The sequence below is a fragment of the Trichechus manatus genome, unplaced genomic scaffold (genome assembly GCF_000243295.1).
Source record: "Trichechus manatus latirostris isolate Lorelei unplaced genomic scaffold, TriManLat1.0 scaffold00069, whole genome shotgun sequence".
In the NCBI taxonomy this organism is placed as follows: domain Eukaryota; kingdom Metazoa; phylum Chordata; class Mammalia; order Sirenia; family Trichechidae; genus Trichechus; species Trichechus manatus.
The window spans coordinates 6,070,823-6,086,539 of NW_004444005.1; the positions used below are offsets into that span (position 1 = coordinate 6,070,823).

The window sequence follows — 15,717 nt, forward strand, 5'->3', positions numbered from 1 at the left end:
AAGTTGAAAAACATATTTGGCATTTCTAACACCCCCCCTTGAAGATATTAAAACATTATACGCATAATGAAATACTGTTAATGATTGAAAATAAGTTTAAACCAGGAGTTGGCCAGTGTTTTCTGTAAAGGTCCAAAGAGTAAACATTTTAGGCTTTGCAAGCCAGACAGTTTCTAGAAACTACTCAACTCTGCTGTTGTAGTGTGAAAGCAATAAAAAATTATACATAAACAAATAGGTGTGGCTGGGTTCCAATAAAACTTTATTTATAAAAACAGATGGTGGGCCGGATTTGGCCATTGGCTGCAGTTTGCTGATTCTTGGTTTACACCAACAATTAAAAAAGAACATTTGCTTGACGTATTGTCATTTCTAGAATGTTCCTAGAGAGATGTCCATTTAATGTGTTCTCTTCATTGCTACCTCTGCCTTTTAAAGTGACCCCTAAATGAGTATTAGAGTGGGATGCTGACAGTTTGAGTGAGAACTGGGCATAGAGTCCTGTGTTTTGGGCGCTGATGCTGATGGCTTCTCGTATTCTTATATCTGTGGTGCTTTTCTCAACCTGGAAAAAATGCTAGGATTGGAAGCTTGAAGCTCCATTTGTAAGGAGCCCTGGTAGTGCAGTGCTTAAGTGCTTAACTGCTTACCAATAGGTCGGTGATTCGAACCCATCAGCAGCTCTGCGGGAGAAAGATGTGGCAGTCTGCTTCTGTAAAGATTACAGCCTTGGAAACCCTATAGGGCAGTTCTACTTTGTTTCACAGGCTTCCTGTGAGTAGGAATTGGCTCAACGGCAACAGGTTTGGGTTTTTTTGGAGCTCCATTTGTGGGAAAATTAAACACACTTAAAAGTAAATTAAATTAGGTGATGTGTGATCATTAGTTAAGTCAATTATTTTTTTAAAAATGTAATGTACCGAGTATGATAGAGTACACGGTGGCATGCTCAATAAATATGTGTTAGAATGAATGATAATTTTATGAGCTAGTCATGTCATATATAATGTGATTATTTTGTTCTAAAACTAATGAAGTGACTGTAGAGCAATAAAAGCTGCTAAAAATAATCCGTGTGCTTGTAAAAATTCAAAACGGGAGAAGAGGCTCACACTGATTTCAGCCAAGAGCAGTGCCTGTCTCCCGCCAGCTGTTCAAGGGTGGCGTTTGTGACCTTGGTCCGGGTTGTTCTGTAGCCTGCAGGCCCAGAAGCCTGGACTTGTTGGTACTATGAGCTGACATGTTTCAGGAGTGGGACAGCCTTGACCAAACTCAGGAGACCAGTGGATAAAGACGGAGTGCCCACTTTAAAAAAAAAAATTTTTTTTAATTTATTTTTTGTTGTTGAGAACGCACCCACTCCTAACTTATTGACACAGTTAGTGACTGTGGTTGTTATGTGAAAACAGCCATTATGCGGAAATGGAGGATGACCACATCAGATCACAAAATGGGGGATGACTACATCATTACATAACTGCCAGATCACATCATTACATAACTGCCACACTATCGAGAATCATGGCTCAGTCAAGCTGGCATATAGGCTTAACCATCACGACCAGCGTTACTTTCCCCTCACACCTCGGTGTTCATTACTGCTATATGTCATTTATGTGCAAAATAGTTGGATAATAGATTTTTTGCTATTGTCATAAATTCAAAATGTTGGATAACAAGATAGCTGGTCAGTGAGGAGTGGGTGTATACACAGCAGAACATACACCAAGTCAATTTCTACACGTGTAATTCAGTGACATTGATTACATTCTTTAAGTTGTGCAACCATTCTCACCCTCCTTTTCCGAATTTTTCCTCCCTGTTAACATAAACTCACTACCCCCTAAATTTCCCATCTAATCTTTCAAGTTGCTGTTGTCAGTTTGATCCCATGTAGTTTTTCAAAAGAGCACAAAGCTCAAGGCAGACATTCTTTACTAGTTAAGCTAAACTACTGTTTGGTATTAAGCAGCCTTCAGGGGATATTTTTGGTTCAAAGTATAAAGATTACCTCAGGGCAGTAGTTTCAGGGGTTCCTCCAGCCTCCATGGCTCCAGAAAGTCTGGATTCTATGAGAATTTTAAATTCTCTTCCACATTTTCCCCCTTTTGATCAGGATTCTTCTATAGAATTTTTGATCAAAATATTCAGTAATGGTAGCTGGGAACCAGCTAATTCTTCTGGTCTCATGGCAAAGGAGGCAGTCGTTCATGGAGGCGATTAGCCACACATTCCGTTTCCTGGAGTACTCACTTGGTGGTTTACAATGAGCTCTGTGCCTGGTGTGAGGCTAGATCCTGTGTCTCAGGCTTTGGCACCTGTGGGGACTGTGGGGGGCAAGCAAACCCCAGAAGACTGCTTGGTGGGGAAGGGGAGGGTGAGAGGATGGAGAGAGGGTGGGGCTTGGGCCCCGACCGCATAGGTTCGGGACTCTGGGAAGCACTGCAGGGTTTTGAGTAGAGGAAGAACAGGGTCAGGGTTACATCTTACTGGGGTCGTGCTCATGGCATGGGGGGATTAGATTAGAGACAGGGCAATGGTGGTATCTTAGTTATCTAGTGCTGTTATAACAGAAATGCCACAAGTGGGTAGCTTTAACAAACAGAAATTTGTTTTCTCACAGTTTAAGAGGCTAGAAGTCTAAATTCAGGGTGCTGGCTCTGGCGGAAGGCTTTCTCTCTCTCTCCGTCAGCTCTGGGGGTAGGTCCTTGTGTCTTTTCTGCTTCTGTTCCTCGGCCCCTTGGAGATCTCATGTGGCGTGGATCTATCTTCCCCCATCTGTGCTTCCTTGTTTCTGTGCCCGATTTGCCCTTTTATCAAAAGTGATTGGCTTAAGACACACTCTACACTAGTATGCCCTCATTAACATAACAAACGCATGTTTTGGGGACACAAATCAATCCATAACAGGTGGGAATGTGGGACTATGGAAGGTGCTTTGCTAGGAGCCTGGGCTTGAGGAGAGACATCTTGGCTGAGAACCACCAGACTTGACCTCTTAGTCCTGCTTGGCCACCTACCCAGGGTGTAACCTGGGCAAGGGACATAACCTCCTTGAGCCTCAGTTGCCCTGCCATCCAATGGAGAAGATGAAAACACTGGCTTCACTGAGCTCTTGAAAATAATAAATGAGATAATACATGAAAAGTGCTTGATTAGCATAGTACCTGGCACTTTGAAAGTGCTAAAGCCCATTGGTTATTATTGTCATTATTGTTGTTACCATCTTCATGATAAATGGAGAAAATATGGAAGTTGTCAAGGATTTCATTTTACTTGGATCCACAATCAATGCCCATGGAAGCAGTAGTCAAGAAATAAAATAACATACTGCATTGGGTAGATCTGCTGCAAAAGATCTCTTTAAAATCTTACAAAGCAAAGGTGTCACTTTGATGACTAAGGTGTACGTGACTGAAGCTGTGGTCTTTTCAATCACCTCATATGCATGAGAAAGCTAGACAATGAAAAGAGAAGATAGAAGAAGAATTGATGCATTTGAAATGTGATGTTGGCGAAGCCTATTGAATAGCCCATGGACTGCCAGAAGAACAAACAAATCCGTCTTGGAAGAAGTACAGCCAGAACTCTCCTTAGAAGCCAGGATGGGGAGACTTCATCTCACATACTTTGGACATTGTATCATGAGAACTCAGTCCTTGGAGAAGGACATGATGCTTGGTAAAATAGAGAGAGGATCAGCAAAAAAGAGGAAGACCCTCAAGGAGATGGATTGACACAGTGGATACAACAGTGGGCTCAAACATACCTACTATTGTGAGGATGGCGCAGGACCGGGCAGCATTTCATTCTGGTGTACATAAGGTTGCTGTGAATTGGAGTTGACTCAACAGCACCTAACAACAATTTTCATAGATGAGGAAGTGATGGAGGATGAATTGTGAACACATAGTTGATTGTATCCATATTATGCACGTTCAAAAGTTTGATATGAAGATGGTTCTTGGTTTGGAAGGAGAAGGGGAGAAGGGGGCTTGATCCTCCTCTTTTCACTTGAAAAGGGACATGAAGCTTGTGTTTGCACAGTGCCCACCACTTACAAATGGATAAGTCCTTTTAGCTTTACTTCAGCTTTATCCTTTTATTCTGTAGAGTTTTTCAGCCATAAAGTAAACAGCGATTTTTCTGACATGGACTCCTTTAAAATAAATGCCACTCACTCTACCAGTCTTGGGAAATTTAATGTGCTGGTATAGTATCTCTGAGAGAGGAGAGAGAAGAGATGTAATGCCCAGTGTCATAAAAGGTGGGTGTCTGATGCATTCTGAGTATCACGTACTCCGTGTCGGTTGTATTAAGAAGAAAAGATGTGGTGCATCTTTTCCTGTACAGAGTCTCACTTAGCTTGTTTGACAGGTAGAGAAGATGTGTTATTAAACAGATGCAAGGATTGCTGTCACTCGTTTTTAAATAGGACTTGTCATCCTCCTTGCGGTGTGTTTGCTTAGCATAATGGAGAGGTGGGTGTGAGGTACCCAGATGGTGTTTCCCTCCACCACGATGCGTTTTCTGCTCGTCATCCGAGGAAATGTTCTTGTTTGTGCTCTAAGAAGGTGGAAAGAGCACACAGAAATGTAAGGCGGTGAACACACAGAAATGTAAGGCGTTGTTATGGGTTGAATTGTGTCCCCCAAAATGTGTGTTGGCTTGGCTAGGCCATGATTCCCTGTACTGTGTGATTGACCACCATTTTGTGATCTGAGGTGATTTTCCTACGTGTTATAAATCCTATCTGTATGATGTTAATGAGGTGGGATTAGAGGCAGTTATGTTAATGAGGCAGGACTCAATCTACAAAATTAGGTTGTGTCTTGAATCCATCTCTTTTGAGATACAAAAGAGAGAAGCAAGCAGCGAGACAGGGGGACCACATGCTATCAAGAATAAAAATCCAGGAGGGGAGCACGTCCTTTGGACCTGAGGTCCCTGCGTTGAGAAGCTCCTAGACCAGGGGACGATTGATGACAAGGACCTTCCCCCAGAGCCGACAGAGGGAGAAAGCCTTCCCCTGGAGCTAGTGCCTTGAATTCGGACTTCTAGCCTCCTAGACTGTGAGAGAACACATTTCTCTCTGTTAAAGGCATCTACTTGTGGTTTTTCTGTTATCGCAACTCTAGATAGCTAAGAAAGGTAGCTTCTTGCACAGGAATTTAGTGGCTGATTGTTAGGGGGGCAGCTTTAGTCACAATATCTGGGGCAGGCGGAACCGCGTTAAACAGGACACTTCGAAAGGTATGAGCGGAGAAACTCGGGCTGAGCTGCTAGGTAACAAAACCAGGGGTGAGAAAGGTGGTTGAAGCTGGGAGCTTCGAGGGTCCTGAAATTGGGTGTTTTGAGTCTGGTTGTGAGGAAACCACAGTTTAGTGCAAGTTGTACTCTGTGGAAGGTTCTCTGGGTCGTAAGTGGTTAACATACTTGGCTGCTAATCGAAAGATTGGTGATTTGAGTCCACCCAGAGACACCTCGTAAGAAAGGCCTGGCGATCCTGCTTCCGAAACATCAGCCACTGAAAGCCCTACGGAGCGCCGTTCTACTCTGACAGATATGGGGTCGCCGTGAGTCAGAGTCAACTCCACAGCAGCTGCTTTGGTATTTTTTTTTAAAGGGGGAGGTTCTTCAAAGAAAGGACTTGATGCCAGCTGGTTTGTTTTTTTTTAAAAATACTCAGTGGGCCTTAACTGGGTAAGTCTAACCTGGTAATCTAGCTACGTTAGACATTAATACCTGGACAGAAGTTGGACAATAGCTGTGTTCGTTGAGGGCAGGGCAAGGAGAGGGTCTTACAGTTTGATGTTGCTCAAGAGGAGAAGCATGTTGATTGGCAAGCGTCATGTTATATATATCTTTATATATAAATATATATACTTATATATATTTAAATGTTGGGTTATTTATTGTATTTATTAATGGCACAGTGGTTAAGCTTAGCTGCTAACTGAAAGGTTGTCAGGAGAAAGATGTGGCAATCGGCTTCCGTAAAGATGACAGCCTTGGAAACCCTACGGGGCAGTTCTCCTCTGTCCTATAGGGCTGCTGTGAGTCGAAATTGACTCGACAGCTGCGGATTTGGCTTGGTTATAGTATTATTATATATAATAATAAAAAAAGGAGAAGGTGGGAAGAGATGTAGAACCACCAGAAAGGGGCAGTAGCTACAGCTCTTTCCTTCTTAGATTGTTGTTTGACAGGTATTTGTCGAGTGTCCACGGGGTGCTGGGCCCCAGGGGGGCAGAGATGGATTTGACCTGCCTTGCCCTGAGAGAATGGGAGACAAGGGACACATGGGGATGGTACCGTGTTGGCTGGGGTGGGAGAAGGCTTTGAGGAGGACCACGAGGCCCAAGCCCAGGCTCAGGCTACCGCCCGTGGGTGTGTGTGGACGTTTCCAGTGTCCCCTCCATGGCTGGCCGTTTGTCTTGGTCTCTGACTGCTGCTGTAGCGCAGATACCACAAGTGGGTGGCTTTAAAGAACAGACATTTGCTGTCTCACCGTTCAGGAGGCTACACGTTCAAGTCAGAGTCTCGGACGTTGCTTCCTTCCATGTCGGTAACCTCCCCCTCCCCCCATGTGTGTGTCTGGGTCTAGTCTGCTCTTTCTATAACTCAAAAGTGATTAGGTTTAGGACGCACCCCATTTGGGTGTGATCTAATTAACATAACAAAGACAATCCTATTTCCAAAGAGGATCACATCCCCAGGAATAAAAACCAAAAAACAAACCCGTTGCTGTTGAGTCAATTCCGACTCAGCGATCCTATGGGGAGAGAGTAGAACTGCCCCAGAGGGTTTCCAAGGAGTGCCTGGTGGATTAGAACTGCCCCTGTCTGGGTTAGCAGCCATAGGTCTTAACCACTACGCCATCCACAGGTATAGGGCTTAGGATTCCAAACACATATTTGGGGGACACAATTTAATACATAAGAGTTGGGCGGGGGGAGGAGGCTTTGTGGAGGACGCCGAGGCCCAGGCCCAGCGTCCTCTCCAGAACCAGCCTTTGATTCATTCGCTCACCCGTGGCCTGCTTGGGCCTGGGGAGACCCACCCAGAGAGGGCATGGTGTCTGCCCATGGGAATCCCGCAGTCAAGTCCAGCAGCCCCTCGTAGAGACGAGTTGGCAGGTGGCTTCCTCAAGGTCATATGACAAGCTGTCCTTGACCAAGCCAGCCGCAGGCCCCAGATTCCTCTCTGTCACCACATTCTGTCTCAATTCCCAGCCCTTCTTCTTCTTCCTGGTCTCAGGCTGGGGGTGTTCAGTGGACCAGGCTAGTTTCCCAGTGGCCTGGCGCCATCTTTGGTAAGCGGGGCCTGGGAGGGTTTCCTTCTACGTTCGTGTGGGGTTGGGTGGGTGTTCTTGTGCCCTGCTCTCATGGATTGAATTGTGTCCCCCAAAAATATCTGTCAGCTTGGTTAGGTCATGATTCCCAGTATTATATGATTGTCCACCATTTTGTCATCTGATGTGATTTCCCTATGTGTTGTAAATCCTCTCTTGATGTTGATGAGATGGGATTAGTGGCAGTTCTGTAAACTGAATCTACAAGATTAACCTACAATTTAAGGCAATCTCTTTTGAGATATAAAAGAGAGAAGCGAGCAGAGAGACAGGGGGACCTCATACCACCAAGAAGCAAGATCCAGGAGAATAGTGTGTCCTTTGGATCCGGGGTCCCTGCGCTGAGAAGCTCCTTGACGGGGGAAGATTGATGACAAGGACCTTCCTCCAGAGCTGACAGAGAGAGATAGCCTTACCCTAGACTTGATGCCCTGAGTTTGGACTTGTAGCCTACCAGACTGTGAGAGAATTAGTTTCTCTTTGTTAAAGCCATCCATTTGGGGTATTTCTGTTATAGCAGCACTAGATGACTAAGCCACGTGCCAGGGAAGAGCAGAGGACTGGTATGGGGATGTGCGGTGATTGGAGAATGGAATACTTCTCTATGTGAAGCCCCCCAGCTTTCATGGGGTTTGGATTGTATCTGTGATCCTGGCCACATCCGCACAATCTTCCTTCCCACCGAAACCACAGCTGTCAGTGTGGAGCTAGACCTTCGTTATCGCTGGCTTCGTGTGGTGCCAGAGCACAACTTTCTAACTTGTATAATAACTTTTTTAAACACAGCAGTGTTTAAATGGAGTGCGTGGTTTCTTTGGTTCCTTTCACCCCTGGCTTGTTTTAGGGGAGGATTATGTAAAGCATGACGTGGGACAGGCCCTGCCCAGATGGAGGAGGTGTGAAAGCAGTACAAGGAAGCTGAATTAGAAAGCGGAGGAAATGTTTGTGGAATTGAACTTGTTGGACGGTCCAGCCGAGCTTCCCAGAGTCTGGGGTGAGCATTAAAGAACAGCCTAAAACTTTGGAGTAATCTCTGGGTGGTGCAAGCCTAGTAACGGAAAGGCTGGCAGTTCAAGTCCATCCAGAGGTGCCTCAGAAGAAAGGCCTGGCAATCTACTTCTGAAAAGTCAGCCATTGAAAATTCTATGGTACACACACCGGGTTGCCATGAGTCGAAATTGACTCCATGGCAACTCTGCGGAACGGGACACCCTAGGGGGTGTACAGGCATGAACTTGAGGAGGGTTGGGCTGCAGCTGGAGGGCCGGGAGAGTCCCCAGCTTTGAGATGTGCTGGCTATGAAATGTTACCCCAGCTAGTCCTAGAAGCAGGTGCTCCGAGCTGGAGGGGCCTCTGCAGGGTATGCTTTCCACGGGTTGTCATGAGTTTGATTAATTTTAAGAGCTGACCGGGGAGCAGGCTGGCTCTTGGGAGAAAGGAGAGTGGCATTTATTGGGCTTTTACCTCCAGGGGCACTGGAAGAGGCCCTGGGCTCTGCCGTCGAGTGCATCCCTCGGTGCTGGCGTGAGCTGACCCTGGTTTTTCCAATGTGCCTGTGATGAGGGGTCTCCAGGAAGCTTGTCTGAAGACTCATCCTAACTGAGTCTCTGGAACCTGGGGTCTTCCTCCCTGCTTGGGCCCCAGGTGCCCACGGACTGATTCTGGCGTTCTGTAGGAAACCTTTGTCCGTCTGCTTTCTCTCCAGAAAGCATGCATCTGCTTCTGAAGGTGAGGTGGTAGTACACCTAGCAAGTTGAGGACATCTCTGTACGTACGTTGCACATGTCATTTTTTGAAATTACGCATTTACGTACTATATTAGCTTCCTAGGGCTGCCATAGCGAAGTACCACAGACTGGGTGGCTTAAAACAACAGAAATGTATTGTCTCACAGTTCTGGAGGCCAGGAGCCCGAGTGCAGGGTGTCGGCAGGGCCATGCTCTCTCTGAAGGCTCTAGGGGAGGATCCTTCCTGGTCTCTCCCAGCTTCTGGTGGCCCCAGGGTATCTCAGTTACAAAGATGTCTTCCCTCTGTGTCTGCATCTCCGGGCCTCTTCTCAGATTGGATTAGGACCCACCCTACTCCGGTATGACCTCACTTAACTGATAACATCTTCAAAGAAAAAAAAAACCAAACCCATTGTCCTTGTGGACGGGCACTGGGCGCTCTGCGGCCGGCAGGCTCCCTCTGCGTGGACTGCAGTCCCCCTGGGTTTGGACCCATCTAGTGGGGAGTGGAAAACCCTGTTGGCACAGTGGTTAAGAGCTTGGCTGCTAACCAGAAGGTCTGCAGTTCGAATCTACTTGACGCTCCTTGGAAACCCTGAGGGGCAGTTCTACTCCGTCCTATAGGGTTGCTATGAGTCGGAATTGACTCAACAGCAACGGGTTTGGTTTTTCTTAGTGGGGAGTGGAGTGTGGGGGGCAGGGGTGACTGGAAGGTGGGACCCCATGCTGCTGCTGCTGCCCCGGATTTTCCTTCCTGCCTGAGCTGCGTGGGGCTCTGGGAGAGGGCCAGTGTGTCCCATCTCTGTCTCAAAGCCCCTTCCTTGCACACCCTGCCAGTGGGAGGGCCACTTGTGTGCTGCGGCTCTCGGGCTTGCTGGGACAAACTTGGGCCTGGTGGGCTCATCAAGCAAGAAGTCCACCTCAGTGAAGGGGTTTCCACTGGGAGCTTCTGTTGTTGTTGCTGGGTGCCGTTGAGTCGATTCCGACTCATAGTGACTCCATGTGACAGAGTAGAACTGCCCCGTAGGGTTCTCTTGGTTGTAACCTTTACGGGAGCAGATTGCCAGGTCTTTCTCCCTTGGAGCCACTAAGTGGGTTTGAACTGCCAACCTTTGGGTTAATAGCCTCGTGCTTAACTGTTGTACCACCAGGGCTCCTTACAGGGAGCCGGTATCGGTAATAATTGTTATAAAAAAGAACTGGTAGAGCTTCTCGGGTGTCAGGCACTCTTACGGATTGAATTATGTTCCCCCAAAAGATATGTTGAAGTCCTCACCCCTGTACCTGTGAAGGTGGCCCTGTTTGTAAAGAGGGAGTTTCTTTTTGTCTTGGTCATCTAGTGCTGCTCTAACAGAAATACCACAAGTGGATGGCTTTAATAAAGAGAAGGTTATTCTCTCACAGTCCAGTAGGCTACAAGTCCAAATTCAGGGCGCCAGCTCCAGGGGAAGGCTTTCTCTCTCTGTCGGCTCTGGAGGAAGGTCCTTGTGATGTATCAGTCTTCCCTTGGTCTGGGAGCATCTCAGAGTGGGAACCTCAGGTCCAAAGGACGCGCTCTGCTCCCAGCACTGCTTTCTTGGTATGAGGTCCCCCGTCTCTTTGCTAGCTTCTCTCTTTTATATCTGAAAAGAGACTGACTCAAGACCCTATCTAATCCTGTAGACCTCGTTGACATCACTGCCGCTAATCCATTTTATTACATCACAGTGATAGAATTTACAACACACTGGGAAATCACATCAGATGACAAAATGGTAGACAATCATACAATACTGGGAATCATGACCCAGCCAAGTTGACAGACATTTTTGGGGGACGCTGCAATTCAATCCCTGAGACTTTTGTTATGTTAACGTGGCCACACTGGAGTAGGGCAAAACCGAAGCCTAATTCCTCCTGAGTACTGTCTTATAAAAAGGAAGTGTAGATCTGGGGAGACCCATACGTGGGGGAAGAGACCATGCGAAGAACCGGCTAGAAGCCAAGGAACGCCAAGGAGCGCTGGGTCTGCCGACAAGGCGGGGCCCTCCCTAGCACTGATGCCCTAATCCGGACTTTCAGCCTCCAAAACTGTGAGACAATACATTTCTGTTTTAAAAGCCAGCCGCTAGTGGTGTTTCTGTTACAGCGGTCCTAGCAAGCTAAGACAGGTGCTGTATAAACTCATTTCATCCCCACGACAGCCCAGCCCACATGGTCCTGTTATTAACCCAGTTTTACAGATGAGGAGACCAGACGGAGAGTTTGTCCCTCAATTACACAGCAGTAGGTGGCTGGGCCCGGCTCTGAAACCAGGCATTGTCTCCCAGTGGCCAAACTAGGGGGAGCAGTTGCAGGCAAAAGGGGGTGTACTTCTAATTCGTGACACCTCCCCCCTTCTAGAACCTTCCGTGGTCCCTTCAACCCAGTGATCACTGAACGCTCGTCTGCCAGCCTCCTCTCAGCTTTTCCTCAGGCTTTTTTTGTTTCTGGTATTTGATTTCTGTTGTGCTGGAAACGGGGTGACAGGTGTTCGGTGCATTAGCGTTTGCTTCTCTTGACGCCTCCTCAACCAGGTGACACACTGTAGGGTGGACGTGTGCCTGCGGTCATTGTCACGTCCCATGCAGGCTTGGATGGAGAACAGACCTCTCCTAACTCATCCCCTTCTGCTGCCAGGTCTCCTGGCCCAGACGCAGATTGGAGGCTTGTTAGAGGCCCAAGGCTGTTCTTCCATTTTCACCTGAACCAACCCTGCCTTCTTGTTGGTGTTGGGTGCCGTCATGTCGTTTCCAACTCATAGTGACCCCGTGTGACAGAGTAGATCTGCCCCATAGGGTTTTCTAGGCTGTAATCATTGCGGGAGCTGATCATCAGGCCTTTCTCCTGAGGAGCTGCTGGGTGGGTTCGAACTTCCAGCCTTTTGGTTAGCAGCTGAGCGCTGAACTGTTGTGCCACAAGGGCTCCTTGGGAGTGTCTTAAGTCACACCAAAGGAGTGGAGACTCCCTTCCTTTTTTTTTCTAATACCCGACTTAAGACATACTCGAGTTACGACGAACCGCACTTACGAATACCTTTTTTTTCTACATCTTATTGTTAGTAGTATGTCCTGCTACAGTGTTGAAGCATGTAAATCACTGATGTTATCATTCTCAGATGTTCGCTCACAGATGTCCAAAGACAAATAAAGATCACATTTGTAAAGATACCGATAATAAAAGACAATAATAATGAAAACAAAAAAAAAGAGGTATTCAACTTATGTCAGAACAGACTTACAACAGAACCCCATCGTGAGTGGGGGACAACCTGTATACCTAGTTTAATAAGGTGAAACTATACGTATAACAAACACCACCCCAACAATTTCTACGTGTATAAGTCAGTGACATTGATGACATTATTCAAATTGTGCAGCCTTTCTCGCCATCCTTTTCCGAACCATACACCACCATTGACATAACCTCAATGCCCCCGAAGCAAAAATTCCCGCTTCTCACTAATAATGTTTGGTTTCTCTATATTTGCTTACTGCATATACGTGAGATCGTATAGTATTTGTCCTTTTGCTACTGACTGACTTCGCGCAGCATGATGTTGTCAAGATTCATTCACTGTTGTGGCACACATCAGGACTTCATTTTTCTTTACGGCTGAGTGGTATTCCATTAAGGAGCCCTCGTGGTGCAGTGGTTAAGTGCTCACTGCTAACTGAAAGGTGGGTGGTTTGAACCCACCAGCCACTCCTCGGCTGAAAGACGTGGCAGTCTGCTTCCATAAAGATTACAGCCTTGGAAACCCCGCGTGGCTATGAGTCAGAGTTGACTCAGCGGGCTAAGGGTTTTAGCATTCCGTTGTGGGTATAGATCAATTTGTTTGTCTGTTCCTCTGTTGATGGACATTTTGGTTGTTTCCACCTTTTGGCCACTGTGAGAACTGCTGCAGTGGACATTGGTGTAGGGGTTTCTGTTGGAGCGCCTGCCTTCCCTCCTGGGCACACACCTAGCCTTCCTTCCTTATGAATGTGTCGTGGGTTTGCTTTCCTGGGCAGCTGCTTGTAAAGCTAGAAATAATATTTTGCGGTTAGCATGGCTGTATCATGTAAAGACAGCCCAGTTCTCCGGCAGCCTGACCCTCTGGGGCCTGGTCAGTGTCCCCTAAAGGGGCTGTTCCTCAAATTGCAAGTCATGGTGGCGGCTCGGCCTGCGTCTGTGCGTGAATGTTTAGTGCATCCTCTGCCAAGTGCGACCCCAGAACAGTGTGGGACGTTGCCAGAGCCCCTCCAGCTGCCACCCTTGTGACCAGTGAGTTGCCTGGTTTTTTCTTTCTTATCATTTCTAGCAGATGTTAACCCTTGGCCAGCCTTGCGTTCCTTTTCTGCTTTATCGGCGATGTTTTTACACAGAAGGGCTCATGGGATGGCTGTTGGAATTTCCCAGGACGGTGGGGGGACGGTGATGTTAGAACAGTGCGTGCTGAGGGCCCTTTGTTATCCTGCCTGCCGTGCCCCACATGGATGTGGGGTCCGGCTTTTGGAACAAAGTGTGTTGCACTCGGGTGGGTCAGGTGTGTCTCTTTGGGCCAGAAGAATGGTGTGTTGGAACGTTTTCAGGGACACGTTGCGATGAAGATTTTTTTTGTGGGAAGGGTATCTGATGCAATAGATTTCTCTTTCGTGATCTTTAGGTTCTGTCTGGCCCTTTAAACTGGAGGGTTCTTGGCCAGGGTCTGGCTTTTCTCTGATCGCCCCTGGGTAAGAGATTTGTTCTCTCTTTCCTTGGGGAACAGCAGACAGTGGAAGGAACTTAGCATCAGGCAGGCCTGGGTGTGAGCCCAGCTCTGCCGTTATTAGCTCTGATCTTCGACGGTTGATGTATCTCTCAATACACCTGTTGTGTACTGAACGTTTCTGAGTCCTGGGCACTGTTCCAACCTCTTCATGTGCTTTGCCTCATGCAGTCCTCGTATCTTTATTTTACAGTCGAGGAAACCGGAGCCCAGAGAGGGTAAGTAACCTGCGTGAGGTCACACAGCAAATGGGAACAGCAGCCCGGCTCCCCAGCTGGTGCTCTTAACCTCTGCTCCAAGGCTGCCTCCCGGAACCTGCTGGGAACCCAGCGAGATGGTGGTTATTCAAGGCTGTGTGGTTCCTGGCACCAGGAAGCCCCCCACAAACGCATCTTCCCCTCTTTGGTGGAATAAAGAATGCACATTTTGGGGGAAGTTCTGACTGGTGTGTCCTTAAAGAAAGGACCCTAGTACCCAGGTTCGCCGATGAACGAGATGCAAATCCGCCCCTCTGGGAGCTTCCAGGCTGAGTTTACTTTGCTCTTCACATTCTTTGGAGCAGACGTTTTGTACCTGTGTGGGGCCATTTCTAGAGGCGACACCCACAGACTGAGACCAGCTTATGGAAATCAATCGCGGGAGGCTGTTAGCTAGCTGTCTCGGAGGAGGCAGCTCTTCCGAGACAATAGCTCTTACATCAAAGGCAAAAAAAAAAAAAAAAAAAAATAGTGGCTGAAGCAGCAAAGTGGCTCTTCCCCTGGGGAATGGCTGGGGATGGATATAGCTCGGGTGGAGGCCGATGGAGGAGAGACCCTGCCTGCCCCTGCCTGCCCCAACCAACCTTTGTTCTTGCTCTTTCTAACCTGCGGGCTGCATTCTCTCCCCCCAGGGGTCACATTCGGACTCCTGAAGACAGAGCCATGCCCAGCTTGGTCTTGTCCTGCTGGCCCTGGACCCCAGACCAGCACCCCCTACCGCAGACTCCTGTGCAGGGTGGCAGAGGAAGTCACTGTAAGGGGTTCTGGCCCAGGTGCATCCTAGCAGTGTTTGCCTGAGACTGTCCTGGGCTCAGTGTGGGGTTGGTGGGTGTGGAGAAAGGCTGGGTACTCTACCCAGCCCTGCTTGGTGAATCACAAAGTGCATCTGCATAGGCAAGGCTCTGAGAAGTCCTGAAGAAAAGGCATCTCTTTAGCTTTGCTTAACCCAGTATACCCTCCATTTACTCAACCCTTGCTTGATTCATATAAGCCCCATGAACGTCCATTTTCATGGGGCTCCCCTTTGGGCAGTACTGATGGAGACCAGATAAATAGCTGTGTTTCATGTGCATATGGCGCCAGTGGGTGGGTTTTAACCACCAGCCTTTAAGTTAGTGTTGTTCTGTGCTGTTGAGTGGATTCTGACTAATAGGGACCAGCAGGACAGAGTAGAACTGCCCTATAGGGTTTCCTAGGCTGTAATCTTTCTGGGAGCAGATCGCGAGGTCTTTTCTCCCATGGAGCTTCTGAGTGGGTTCAAACTGCCTGCCTTTCTGTTAGCAGCCAAGTGCTTAACTGGTGCACCACCAGGGCTCCTTCTGAGCTTAGTAGTCGAGCACAGCCTCGGAAACCCTATGGCTCAGTTCCACTCTATCCTATAGGATTGTTATGAGTTAGAATCGACTCAGTAGCACCCAACACACACACGCAGTCAAGTGCAAACCATTTGCTCCACCCAAGGACCTGTGTGTGTGTGTGTGTGTGTGTGTGTGGTGTGTGTGTGTGTGTGTGTGTGTGTGTGTGTATAAAACCCAAAACCAAACCTGTTGCCATCCAGTTGATTCTGACTCATAGTGACCCTATAGGACAGAGTAGAACTGCCCCATAGAG

The 15,717-nt window shown here is 47.7% G+C and overlaps 1 protein-coding gene across 4 annotated transcripts in view; it reads left to right on the forward strand.

The window, feature by feature from the left end:
- PARVB (parvin beta) overlaps positions 1-15,717 on the forward strand; it is a 117,142-nt gene that overhangs the window by 1,143 nt on the left and 100,282 nt on the right. For 2 of the 4 annotated variants that reach the window (XM_023734607.1, XM_023734605.1), the window contains exon 1: positions 13,264-13,365. The exons of 1 other annotated variant lie outside the window; for it this stretch is intronic. In XM_023734607.1, coding sequence (XP_023590375.1) covers positions 13,281-13,365 — 85 coding nt within the window. In that variant the 5' untranslated portion in view covers positions 13,264-13,280. Of the gene's footprint in view, positions 1-13,263; positions 13,366-13,985; positions 14,068-15,717 lie in introns of those variants that run through there. One more of the 4 variants, XM_023734606.1, reaches the window with a different exon arrangement.